Here is a 14,861-nt window from a genome sequence, read left to right as displayed (position 1 = left end):
CAGGAACACTTTGCTTGGGATTTACACGTTTGAAATACTTGTAAAAGTCATTGCAAGAGGTGTCTGGGCAGGGTCGTTTTCCTTCCTTGGGGATCTATGGAACTGGCTTGATTTCAGCGTAACTTTGTTTGAGTGAGTAGATTTTCACATTGCAAACATTTTAATGATTCCAGTTATCAGGAGTCACTCAGACAACTGTTTCTGGGTGTCCATTGCAAATTAAAGTAATAGATAGTTTGCTATGTTGTAGAAAAGTTAAATGTATTACAAGAACACATTGTAAGTGGTTTTTAATTTTATTTATTTTTTAAACTTATAAGTAACTTAATTTCACATATCAGCTGTGGATTCCCCCATCCTCCCTCCTCCCACCTCGCAGCCCTCCCCCTCAAACCACCCTCCACTCCCACCTCCTCCAAGGCAAGGTCTCCCTTGGGGAGTCAGCCCAGCCTGGCAGACTCAGCCTGAACTGTTTGGGAGGCCCATAGGCAGTGGTGCCAGGACTTGTCCTTGGTGCATGAACTGACTTTTTATTTTTGTTTTTGAGGGTTTTTTGTTTTTGTTTTTTTTTAGAATACACAGAGGTGTCATTTATTTTTTGATATTGAAATTCTCTGTCAATAACAAGATTGATAAATTCCATAAATATTTACAGTTATTAACAGCTACATCTATAACTACAAAATAAAAAAATCAGAGTATGAAGTATATAGAACATTAACTTAGTTTCCCACAGCAGTGAACCCAGATATAGGTACAGCTATTGATGACACATGAAAACACTTTTTATCCCAGGGTTCTCTCTATGCTTTTCCACTATATATTGTCTCATTGCTGAATTAGATTGATGTGGACATTGTGTAATTCCTTACCACACTTATAATAATATTTTCCTCCACAGATACATTCTTTTAGGTGTGTACATCAGTATTTATATTCAGTAATCATTCACTAAGTGTATAATAAGTATTAGGAAAAATAATAAATAGCAAGGTAACATTTCTGGTCTTTTAGTCTAAGCTAAGTTAATGTCTGAGGACAAGAAAGGCAAGAGTGAGACATGATTATAATATATTCAGACTTGAATTTGATATCACCATGTTCCTTGCTTAAGCATCAGTTCTAGTACTGGAACTTTTTGATTCCCAATGGTCAAAATAGCCATATGGTTACAGACTCTCACAGTCCCAAAACCTCACAAGGACCTCTTCTGGACATGTCATAATCTACACTCAATGTGGGAACTACTTGCTATAGTTGTCATTTATTTTTAAATTAATCACAACTAGTATTTATATGAGGGGCTGGGAAGATGGCTCCATAGGTACAGTGATTTCTGAGTAAACATGATGACAGAGTTCAGATGCCCCAAATCCTCAGAAAACTAAGCTGGTTAGGCATGGCAGTCTATTTGTAATCCTAACACTCAATAGGCAAAGACAAAGGATTCTTAGGACAAGTTGGCTAGCTTTATTAGCTGAATTAGCAAGCTCCAGATTCACTGAGACCCTGCCTCAGTAAATAAAGGACTGATTAAAGAAAACATCTGATATCAACCTCTAGTCGTTATACATACATAAACATAAGTACATACATATGTGAATATGCAAATGAACAAAGACACACACTGACTTCTCATCAAAAGTATATTTTGTTCATTCAGTCACTGCATCTGACATTCCCATTACAACAGAAATTTCCACTGGAAAGCATTGACCAATGCTTATCCTCTGTCCTAAGTCCAAACTTTGTACATCAATTTTTACATTGATATATTGTTTCTTTGCTTTACATTTTATTTAAGGCAATGCTTATGTTTTCCATTGATCACACAAAAGATTTATTGTAAAACGTCTCAAAGTGCATTGGCATCATACTGGTACATGAGAATCTGATACTAATTTTGATTAATTAAGTTTTATTCTAGAACATTTCCAATAAGCAATATAAGACTCTCATATAACACAAGTTAATTTTCTAACAACTTACATATGAAAATTACAAGAATTTGAATAACTCATGAATTGATTAACAGAAGAATATGTTACTTATTATAACTAACAAACACATGTAACCCATGAAAAACTATTGAATTACTTAAAAATTCTGTTCTTCTGTGTCTGGGGAAATAAAAAGCAATATAAACACACAACAGTGTTTTCAAATGCTGATAATGATAATTGAATCTGGAAACACTGAAACACAGAACTCTTCATTAAGCATTATTTACTCTGGGTTTCCTTTTATCCATTATGTGGATCATTTTATTAAAGAAAGTTACAAGTGAACTGATCAGGAAAACATAGAAGGGCACTCTATTTATGGAAAGAGGTAGATAAATGCATAAGGAGAGGAGGGTAAAATATCATTAAGAATGTCTGAAAAGTCATAAAGAATCACACTCATTAACTACCTAAGAAACACATATTTCACATAATTCTGTATATAAATGGACATATATAGTTTAAATGAAAATTTCTTATATAGTCTTACAATATTATTTTCAAGAGAAAAACATGATCTAACAAAAACCTCAACAGTGGAGTTGGAGTTTTCTCTAGCCCCACTCGGGCCCACAGCTGCTCAGACCCAAGTGAACACACAGAGACTTATATTACTTATAAATTGTATGGCTGTGGCAGGCTTCTTGCTATCTAGTTCTTGTATCTTAAATTAACCCATTTTTATTCATCTATAAGTTGCCACATGGCTTGTGGCCTACTAGTACTTTTTTAGGGAATTCTAGCTTACTTGAGGCTTAGTATTGAAACATTTCATTTAGCCCATGGTTTGAGACCAATAAATATGCTAAATATCTGAATAAAGTGTCTAAGTACTCACAGTTCTTCAGTATTATATATAATGCTATTTCTTACCTAATTTTTCATTTTTTATATTGATCATATTCTTTTTTGGATATGAAAATGATTAGTAAAGTAAATTTTCTGTTAAAATAATTTTAAAACAGATTTCACTTTTCCTTAAAAATAACTTTTATAAACAGGAAGAGCAGTGTCTACTGGTATCATGATAGCTGATATATGACTGATATCATTATAATTATTGTCATTACTATTTCCATTATAATTTTTGTTCACTTTGCTGCCAGCTAACAGTTATCTGGCCTTGGTCACAGATGGCCTGAATTGTTTATATGTATGCTTCTGTGAAACTTGAATACATCATTCCATTAAATTCCTACAAAAGTCCTCTGAATAAGGAAATATTCCCACTTTAAAACTGAGGTAATTGTGTCACAAAGTAGTAGCCATATTTCCTGTCACACAGCTAGTCAACGGCAGGTGTCCTTTCTAACTAGGCTTTCTGACTGCAGAGTAGATTCTCTTACAGTATACATCCTGCCTTTTGCCTTATCTCTAATCACCATCATGTTCCTCATCATCAGGAGTGTAAATACTTAAGATGAATTGTATTCCTATTTTTAAAACCAGCTAGTAGGTTTTATTTTCATTGTGAATTTTTGTAATAAGGTAATGATGTTTCGTAAATGTTTTATAAATTGTTGTTCCACATGGAGTTTTATGGAGTTTATCATAGAGTAAAAGTTATAATCTCAAAGTTTGAATTTGTGAATGAGTGCTACATAGTGGCTACCTTGTTCAGAGCAAATTTATCTTCCAATCAGCCATTAAACTATTTCTAGAATGAGATAATGCAAGCAAGGGACATTCTTGGAAATATAATTTTTATAGTACCTTTCAAATTCCATAGATTCAATGACTTCTCAATAACTCCAATTACTCCCACAGGCTTATCACAAAGTTTTCATCACTAAACTTCCTTCCATTGGTTAAAACTGCAAGAACTTTGAGGATTTTGAAGATTATCCCTTTGAACCAAGGTAAGAAATGCTACTGGAATCATTTTCTTCACTGTTGTTTTAGTACATTTGTGAATCCATTTGAGCCGTCCTGTAATTACTCAGAAAATATGTGAAATTGAACATTATTTCCACTTTGAAAACAGTCTTGAGTCATCTGAACCTTAAATCTGATTGTCAAGCAGGAAAGGCAGGAAAAACAATACATTTAACTGTTGTTTCTATGGTGGCGCTTCAATACTTGTGATTCAAAAATATAGATAAAAATCAATCATGATTTCATTTTCAGTTATCTTTACATATTGTAAAAGAACTTATAAAGTTTCCTTAAATTCCAAGGACAGCAGAGAGATTCTAAAATGCTGCTTTTGACCCCTTCTTTTTCTTCATTTCATCAAGAAACTAGTTGAAATGAGTGAACATAAACTAATATTATTGTCAGCATGCTATGTAAGAAACATAGACGAACAAGTTTGTGACTTCACAGAAAGACAAAATTGAGCGATTTACAGTAAATTTAGAAGGTGAAAGGTTTCACTTTCAGGAGTTTACCAGAAAATCCTATCTACCTTGGTAGTCTGGCCAAAGCAAATGTAGACTTTTTTATTCCAATCTTAGTTGCTCATATTAATGCCCATATCACACAACATATAGCACACTATGATTTACGGGATAAATACAATGAATACAAGTTAGAGAGAGCACAGCAGAGCTTAAGAGATTTTGGAAATAGGCTAAGAAAAAATGTATATAGACTGTATATTGATAACATAATGAACCTAAAACAGATTTAGGACAGAAGCTGCTGTTGAGGCTATGGGAAGGGTCAAGATTGACAGTGACATACAGAATTAAGTCCTGCTGTGAGGTAAAAGGACAGAGACCAGGTCAGATTAGAAACTGCAGATTCAGGGTCAGCAGGGGAGCCTGGAGACAGGCAGATGCCAGTAGTGAACACTGCATCAGTAATAGAAGAATTGAGCCTAGCTGAAGCACCAGGGATCATCAGGAGTGCTCTCCCCGTTGGTCCTCACCAAACACCAGGTATCCATGACACCGCTGTGCTAACATTCTATCACTTGGTTGGGTTCAGGTGATAAGAATCATACCCTTTCCTCAGTGAAGCCTGCCCAATAAAATCTTGGGCTCGGATTGCCTGAAATGATTTTAATATGCTCATGCACCCCTACAGTCTCAGTTCACTCAGGTAAATTTAAAGGACAACACACTTTATGCTTCCTGGAATGTCATCTTTCATTCTCTATGTGCAAGGCAGATGGCAGTTTGCAGGTCGTACAAGGACCACCATCATCAGCATCCTCAAAATGTAGTCAAAAGCTGCTTATAAAATGGAGTCTCTTGGGGCTAAGGTGCATCTTTAGGCACCACTGTCTTACATAATCTGGAATAATTTAGAGTAAAGGACAGCATGGTCTCAACTAATAAAAATCTCTTTTTTTCTCAGTACTTAAATATGGTAACAACATGTTCAGGGATGTTCTCACAGACAGATAAAGTAGAGAGCTGTGATCCTCACAATTGAAGATGGTGAGGTCTAACTACAGCTCCCATTTCTGAATGTGCAGGCAAATGTTCACATGTACTTTTAGATATGATGTGTTGTTAGAAAGAAAAGACACACACACACACACACACACACACACACACACACACACACACAAACAGAGTAGAGCAAGTTCACTGGGCTGTAGTGAATCATACAGTACAATGAAATCAATAGGTAAGGACACCCAACGTGGGTGAAATATAGCAATAGTGAGACCTACAGGTAACTTTCCTGGTCAAAACTCTGTGGAAAACAGATGTGACCACATTAGGAAATTGAAATCTAGGCTGAGCAAAAAAGACAAGTAGACTAGAGAGTAATGTGATGAAAAACCGATCTATAAATATTTTAAAACATCAAGTTGCATGCATTAAGTGTGGGTATTTTAGGATCTCCGAATTACAGCCCAATAAATATGTTTAACAAAGGTAGTTTGTGGCATGGCAATCCAACCAAAGCTAGAGAAGAAAGCAAATAGTTTTGCTCTGGTGGAAACATAACACTTTAACTTTCTTTGTATCCTGAGAACAAGAAGAACATAAAATGGGAGCATTTTTATCTTCATAAGAGGGATTTTTTAAAAAAAGATCAACAAGTTTTAGTCAGTTCAAGAAAGACATGCCACTAGAGTTGGGGATGGATATGTCATAGGTATCTCTTCCTTGCCAAAGAAAGCAGAGTAGGGCACCTGCTAGCCTACTGCAATATTGACACATGCACAGATAATACAAGACAGGAAGAGAAGTGCATCAGTAGGAAGAAAGTCATTTCATCTGTGCATTAATTAGAAACAACAAAAAAGCATATGGTATTTTCTTCAATTTAAAAATGTTTTTTAGTCTTTAAAAATTGTTTTGCTTTTATTGCTTACTGATCATACTCATCTACTGTCACCTCCCTCCAACTCACTCTGGGACCCCACTCCACCTCCATCTCAATGCCCAAAATTTTTTGTTATTAATTTACCCTTGAATCTAATTAGTGCTGCCCATAAGTGCACAAGTGTGTGACGATTCACTGTGGCACAGCATGGATGTTGCACCCATTGGCTGGTGCACACATCAACCAACAGAACCTGTGCTTACCAGTATAAGACATACACCTGACTGAAACAGTCATCTGATTTTGAGGATTGCAACAAAAGGAAATCCAAATTCTGTCAGGCAGAAGACGAAAATTCGATAAAACAGACCTATCCACACATTTTAAGATGAAAACTGACATGAATTATAAGATGCTAGATGAATATTAAGTGGTCATGTAAGTAAAATGTGTTATTATCAATGCACCAAACAAAGGCATAGTATGAAGGAAGACTTCATACTATGGTGAGGTGGATTAACAAAGTAGAGAAAACCACATTCTGTATTCTGCATGACTGGTGACCTTGAAGAAGAAAAAATATATTAGAACTTGTTTCTTTGAGTTGGTAATGAAAAGAAGCCTTTAAAAACAGAAAAGTAGTTCTACTAGATAATTCAGACACAATACTTGAAATCAAAGTCTATTTGTCTTGCCTTGCTGTGTGAACAGCCTGGGTATTGACATGACAAGATTCCAACAAGCACCCGCTTAAAATGGTGTCTCTGAATGATCTCATCAAGTATCATAGCTAGTAATGACACAGAGAACCCTCTTGCCATGACTTTATTTGTATTTGTTAGATCCAGGCAATAGGAACTAGAATGAAAGGCAAATGTATTGATTTCAAAAGGGACGGATGTTTGCCACTGGAGAAATTTGCTGTAACTGCTTTGTTGGAAATAGGTCTCTCTGTCTTAGGTTAAAAGCATGCATCTTTCTTTGCAGGCTTGCTGTCAGTTGTGGCGACCCTGGCCCAGTGTTTGAAGAAACTACTTGGTGCCATTGTCCTAACTCTGTTTTTTCTGACTGTATTTTCTCTACTTGGGATGGGTCTCTTCATGGGTAATCTAAAGCACAAATGTCTGCATTGGCCCCAAGAAAATAAAAATGAAACCCTGCACAACAGAACTGGAATCCAGTATTATATTTCAGGTAAGAGTGACTCTATCTAATGATAGAGAAGTCTCTAGAGAAATGAACATCAATTTCTGGGCAAATTATACATGTTATAACTATACTCAAGAACTAATTTTAATCTGTTTTTTTTTGTCTTTTTCCAATCAAAATAATAATTTTCCCAATTTTCAGACAGTTAATCAGGAGAACCTAAATTTTGTAAAGTCATGCAAATTTTATTTTTAAATTCATTCCAGAGAACTTAAAGTTTATTTTTTGTCATTATTTAAAGAATTGTTTATTAAAGTGTAATTTTTTGTTTATCTGTTATAATGTTTGTGGTTACACTAAAAGTCAGAATATCACCTTAATATTAAATTCTTACAATGATTAGATTTTAGTTACTGATGTACTTTTAAAATATTTTAGTTCTGATTTTTAGAGTAAACAAAATGTTTCAGACATAAAACAATAAATGAAATATAATTTCTTAGCATTCAGACATCAGTAAATACATGTATATTCATCATGACTTTTTCAGAAGAGACATAGTAATAGCTGTGCTATCATGAACAACAGAACAGGAAAATAAAGGAATTAAATTATGTCCCAGGACTTTATAACTCCTAGGCAGGGAAACTGGGATTCTAGCCAGGCAAAGACTGCCTTGAAAGAGTAAGAGTTCATAATATTGGAGTCTTGTCTCATGTTAGGCCTCCACATTGGCAATATTTGGGGAATATGTCTGTGTTTTCCTGATAAAAAGATAATCTTATAGCTCCTCTAGTTAATTTCATTTATATTTTGTGTTTCATAAACACTAGAAGAAATCGTAATATTTGAGCTCCCTGGCCAACTGCATAGTATGGCTGTGCTGTAACAGGGAATTGTAAGTACATGAAGAAGCTAAATGTTTCATTTCATATACATCCCAATAATGTACAAGGGAGATGCACATTAGATCCTGTTCCTAAGTACCAGTACCCGCTGGTTTTTCCGATGTGATAACTAAAATATGCTAATTATTTAAAATAAACAGCTATTGCTACTTTATTGGTTATTGAGGAAACAAAAACAAACTAACCAAACAGGACTCTTGCTCTTTACACTCTTATTAAAGCACAATATTGTAATTTTAAAACTCTTTCTTAATGCATACTACTTTGAAGCCTGCCAATCTCTTCCATTTTGTCAATGATATCTTAAGAATTACAGGAAATGTTGTATTTCTGAAATATTAGGACATAGGCAGATGTGTGACTCCTGTGGAAATCCAGAAGGGCTCCCTGTGGCTGACTCAAGATTAAACATTGAACCTCATTTCTTTCTCATTTTTTCAGAAAGAGCAAACTTCTACTATTTGGAAGGAGAGAGATCTGCTCTCCTCTGTGGCAACGCAACAGATGCTGGGTAGGTATGGTTAATGCTTTCTTCTAACATGTCACTACTTCCACAGCGAATGAATATTTGATTTACTACTATTCTCAATTGATTATATTTTCTTACTTTGTTATCAAAGCTATGAAGGAGAGCTGTCCTTTTCTGTCTGAGAAGGTTTTAGCAAAATTCCATAGATCACAAGTCTTAGAAAACAATAGAAATGCATTCTTCAGACAGGCAGACTTAAATCTTCAGATCCAAGTGCCCAATAATTGGCTATGAGGCTTGCTCTGTTGGCACATAGAGGGTGACTTTTGGGTTTATCTTCATAGTTTAAGCAGGACAAAGTTTCTCAGATCTCTGTAAAAACTTTAATCATATTCATTGTGAATTCATTGTGACCTACTCTGTCACCAAGAGGCTCACCTCCTAATACCATCACCATTAAGAAGCTAGGAAATTATATGGATGGAAAGCCAGTGAAGATCTGATTCGTTTTCAGTGAGTCCTAGCACCAGCAATTAACAAAGAATGATATACACTAGCTCTTTGGTTGTGAGCTTTTTTCTGTCACTATTTTTTAATAAAGTTATTTACATATTTATTTTACATCTCAGCCACAGTTTCACCTCTTCCTCTTCTCTCAGTCCCTCCCTTTCCCACCCTGCCCTCTGTTCCCACCCCCAATCCACTCCTCCTCTGTTTCTGATTAGGAAAGGGCAGTCTCCAATGGGTCACCAAAACATGGCATATAAAGTTGCAGTAAGACTAAGCACCTCCCCATGTATTAAGACTGGGCAAGGCAACCTGGTATGAGGAGTAGGGTCCCAAAGGCCAATAAAAAAGTTGGAGACAGCCCCTGTTCCCACAAATAGACCAAGCTACACAACTGTAACATGTTGTCACCAGAGAGGCTTTATCCAGCAACTGATGGAAACAGATACAGACCCACAGCCAAACATTAGGCAGAGCTCAGAAAATCCTGAAGGAGATTGTAAGAAAAGATTGTAGGAGCCAGAGGGGTCAAGGACACCACAAGAAAACTCATAAAATCAACTAACCTGGGCTCAAAGGAGCTCACAGCATCTGAGCCAAAAACCAGGGAGCCTGCATGGGACTGACTTAGGTACTCTGATATATGGCTGACATGTATACTCTGATATATGTCAGCTTTTAAAGAAGAGAAACTTTGAACATATACTGTTATTTTACTTATTTGGTGTCTATATGCATTTTATATATGTATTTTACATTAATAAAATTACTTTAAAATTTTATTAGATAATTATTCAGTACTGTAACATAATTCTCATGTGTTGCTAATATGAACTCCTTTTATTACATATATGCCAGGGTATGTGCCATGGCACACATGGAGATCAGAGGAGAACTTGCAAGAGTTGATTCACTCTACTATCATGGGAGTCCAGAGAAGTGAGCTTAGGTGACCAGGCTGGGTGGCAAGTGACTTAACCCACATAACCATCTTGCTGGCTGTGTCCTGTAGAGTATACTGGAACAAATAAAAGAATAACAACAAGCCACTGCCAGCCACGTGGACTTGGCCATGGTCTTTGTTGCTTTTCTCTCAGTTGAGATGGGCCACCAACCTATAGGCTCCTTTATTTCATTCTTTTTTCCCTTTACATTCTGGAAATTGACTAAAGCACCAGGCAAGGGAAAGCACAGTTATATAGTCTATATAACATAGGGTGATTCAGAAGTTTTATCACGTAGCTTCCATTCTATCCTGAAGTCTAGCTTTTGGTCCTATAGCATCATATTCAGTAACCCTCCACTGCAAATATAATCCATATGTCTTATGAAGGCATCTGGCTACGAATATTAACAACACAATTGTTATATTTCAAGACAATAAATAAAAATCACATGGTATTTTCACCTCTAACACCATAGTTATCAGCATGGTAAGGTACCCTAAATTGGTTGATGGCTGTAACAACAAACATGCCTTTGCTCTAACTCTTGGGACTTCAGTCCAACAAACCTCAGTACACAAGTGTTTTTAAACCACTGCTTCGTCCCTTGTGTATCTAAGGCACATAACTTGGCCAATCCCAAAATAATGTCAGGGAGAAACTACACAAAGGCTTGTGTAGAAGAAAATAGCATTTATTGAGCCAATACCATAATGAGCCATGTTACTCCAACCTTATATAGATAAAAGTTTGAGAACTCCCTGAAAGGGAAGGAAATAAATATTTAATGTGCTCTTTTCCACAAGTTCTCACTCTGCTTTTCAATTATTAATGTGACAAATGTTTTCTCACCCTCAAATAATGGAAACTGAGGTTCTGAGGTGAGCTCACTTGAAAATTAAGCCCTCAAATATTGTAGTTTATTTTTATCAGTGCTATTTTTTAATATTTATACTTTCACTACAACATTCAGAGATTTTCCAATCTTTCCACCCTCCCCCACCTCCTCTCTCTCTCTCTCTCTCTCTCTTTCTCTCTTTCTCTCTCCTGTGTTATGGTGTTATGGCTTGAACTCAAGGACTCAAAATGCTAGACAAACAGTTTACTGCTGAGCCACATTTGCAGCTTCTTCAATTTGATTTTGAACAACAAAAAGTATGAATAATAACAGTATATTATATTTTTGAACCTTGTAAATATTCTTGCGATGGTCACTGTAGATTTATGAACTATGCAAATATTAGCCTAAATTAGCCATTCAACAATGTATAGCTATATAAAGCATATATGTGATAAATATATACATTTTTGTCAATTAAATCAATCTTTAAAGAATGGCTCCTTAAAAGCCAACTTGAGAATACTTATCAACTGATTTTAGTGTTTTCTTTAAAAAGACAATTTTTACCTTTGTGCAGGGGATAGCTCTATGCTGTTGGGCAGAGTGTAGATAGTATTTCTGATTGCTCCTTTGCCTGAAAGTTACTTGATAGGGGACATTTCTTTCTTTTTTTGTCTTCTTTAGCCAATGTCCCGAAGGTTATGTGTGTGTGAAAGAGGGCAGCAATCCTGACGATGGCTTCACGAGTTTTGACAATTTTGGTTGGGCCTTACTTGCTTTGTTTCGATTGATGACCCAGGATTACCCTGAATTGCTTTATCACCAGGTAAGAAGAGATAACCTGAGATAATCTGCAGATAGCATAATCTGCAGGTGTTAAAGTTATCTTCTCCATCCTTGCATAATACAATCCAAAATGTAATCAAGTTGTTAAAAAGAAATTGTGACTACACACACACACACACACACACACACACACACACACACACACACACACGAAGACAGAGGAGGGTGGATTTTTGTGAAGAAGAATTCAAGGACAAAGCCAAGAATCATAGCTACTGAATGTGAAACTCTCCATCAACTCCTGTGCCCTGTCTGTGTTTGGTCTTTAATAGTTCATCTTTACAATGCTCCACGGTCAATGCATAGACCCTAGTTTACAAGGGTCTCACTTAGGGCATTCCAGCTTTTCAGTGGTGCCAAAGTGATACAATTCAATAGTGAAAACACTCAGATTTGGGAGTCTGATCTTGCCCCTTGCATTCTCATATTTTTTCTGCACACCGGGCAGTGGCAGAAGCCTCAGCACTACCAGCCACACAGTCCCAATGGAAACAGTCATTTGCTGTGGTGTGTGTGTCATGCTGAGTTATGGTATTTGCCTGGTCAGACACAATAAGCACATATGCAACATATACACTTTCAGCCCTGCATGAATTTATTGAGAACATATGTTTACTTATTTTTTTATATAAGAAAGTAAAATTTGAGTGAATTTAATAAGGTCCCCAAATTTCCAAATGTACCCAATGGAGCTCACTTTCCTGCTCCAAAGGCCGTAATGCTGACATGTTTGATATATCTGATATTTACAAAGTGAATTTCTATGTAATAACTATTGAATCAAAATATTGTGAGTCTATGAAATTGGCCCACATTAAGCATTAATTTATTAAGTGAAATTTTCTATTTATTTTTATTTCATTTTATGCTTTCTACTTAAATATTAAACAGTGATGTAGTTGTGATGACAGAAGTCTTGTTATGAACACAATATCCAAATTTTAAGAATTTGCCCTCATCACTAATTTTGTGTAGCAGTATCTCAGCAAGGGATGACACTTGCTATGATAAAGGTTCAGAGTTCCTTTAAAGACCATCTTCATTACTGTGAGTTATATGATGTTATTTTCCAAAGCAGGATAGCTAATATTAGAAGATAACAGAAGAAAGAGTTGTCACTCTGAATTGTAAAAGTTTTTTAGAGTTGAGAATATTCTTCTTTTAAACACATGTTGTGTTTAGAGAGGTGTTTCACTTGGTCAATATAAACAAATGTCTTTGGCTGAAGATATGGCTCAGAGGTTAAGAGCATTGGCTCCTCTTCCAGAGGCCCTGAGTTCAATTCCCAGTAAGCACGGGGTGGCTCACAACCATCTATGAGGTGTGATGTCCTCTTCTGGCATGCAGGCACACATGCAGACAGAGTACTGTACATGTAATTATGTAATAAATAAATAATTTTTTAAATGTCTTAACCCCTGAGATAGGGTGCCCTTGATAGACCAAAATCCACATTCATATGTTATAGAACCTCCAGAGTCTACTTGGACACATATACCTTTAGGGCAGAATTATATATAGAGTGCTTGTATACAGTACAATAGAGAATGGCTATAGTCTCAGGTGAGGTTCCAATAACCATCCCCATCTACAATGTCAGCAGTCAGTAGGTCTGATAGTGAGGGTCTCTAGCAGAGAGTCTCTCAAGCTTTGGTGAAAATGACAGTAGTTATGTTTGAAGAATAGTGTTCTGTAGCAAGTCACATACCTAATATGCTTATTTCTATTATGTCTGAACTGTGATGTGTGTCTATGTGTGCACTTGTGGTCCTTAAAAATGATAGGATACAGTCTGCAGAGATTGCTCAGTAGATTAGAGAACTTTCTGGTCTTTCAAAGGACCTGAATTTGTTTCCCAGGACCTTTATCAGGTGGCTCACAAACCCCTATATTTCCAGCTTCAGGGAATTTGGTGCTCTCTTCTTATCTCTATATGCACCTCCAAGTATGTGTGAAAACACACATGCAGACCACACACACACACAGAGAGAGAGAGAGAGAGAGAGAGAGAGAGAGAGAGAGAGAGAGAGAGAGAGAGAAATTGAAAACTAAAATAAGTCTTTAAAAATGATTGAATAATGTAATGCAATTTAAGCATAGGTTGACAATGTATTTCTAAATGGAAATCAAGCATACTACACATGTATAAAGTAGAACTTGCATTATGAATTTCTTATTTGCTTGTTTGTTTCTTGTTTTATTATTTTTGTTTTTTCTTTTGTTGTTGTTGTTATTTGTTTTTTAAAACAGAGTCTCTCTCTGTATAGCTGGCTGGCCTGGAGCTCTCTGTGTAGATAGGCTGGACTTGAATTAATAGATGTCTACCTGTTTCTGCCTCCTGAGGGCTAGTGTTAAAGTTGTGTGCCAAAAGAAAGTTATTAATTTCTCAAGTAACATATTTTTGTTGTGTAAACTGATTTTCTAACTTTATTATGGTAGTGTTTACATTTTTATTTTCTACCATTTATGACAAGTGTCTGTGCTTCTTCCACGGCACTTAGAGCTTCTTATTTCTAAAAGTGTCTTGCTACTTTACTAAATTACCTTCCCTCAAAATACTTTTTTATTATGTGTGTTCGTCTTTGGACTTTTGTTCAAAGCCCATATGTATGATGTAGTGCCCTTTAAGATATCTGCTGTGTTTGATAATGAAATAAGACTTTTCCTGAATGATCTTTTCTTGTACTTGTTTCCATGTATATTTTAAACTCCACAAAAATGATAGTTTTCTTCCATCATGAATAAGAGTCAAACTCCCTTTTGGGCTTTCCCTCATGCCTTTCAGAAAGAATGCAATGTACTCATCCTCATAATGTGCCATTTTAAGTATTTGTTCAGATATTTCCCTCATTAGGAAGCAAGCTTTCCCAAAAAGATTTTGTCCTATATTAATTTAAGAAAAACAACAGTAAGTGAAATGTTGTGCACTACATCAATCTGTATAATAATGAAGCCCTTGTTTTTTTT

General features: G+C 35.8%; 1 protein-coding gene across 1 annotated transcript in view; it reads left to right on the top strand.

Moving 5' to 3' along the window:
* Scn7a (sodium voltage-gated channel alpha subunit 7) overlaps window positions 1–14,861 on the top strand; it is an 82,163-nt gene that overhangs the window by 30,191 nt on the left and 37,111 nt on the right. The window contains 5 exon segments of the mRNA XM_037204844.1: window positions 4–132; window positions 3,771–3,862; window positions 7,218–7,424; window positions 8,729–8,798; window positions 11,733–11,874. Coding sequence (XP_037060739.1) covers window positions 4–132; window positions 3,771–3,862; window positions 7,218–7,424; window positions 8,729–8,798; window positions 11,733–11,874 — 640 coding nt within the window.

The sequence above is a fragment of the Peromyscus leucopus genome, chromosome 4 (assembly GCF_004664715.2).
Source record: "Peromyscus leucopus breed LL Stock chromosome 4, UCI_PerLeu_2.1, whole genome shotgun sequence".
In the NCBI taxonomy this organism is placed as follows: Eukaryota; Metazoa; Chordata; class Mammalia; order Rodentia; family Cricetidae; genus Peromyscus; species Peromyscus leucopus.
The sequence above is the reverse complement of the archived record's forward strand: the minus strand, read 5'-3'. Positions and strand labels throughout refer to the sequence as shown.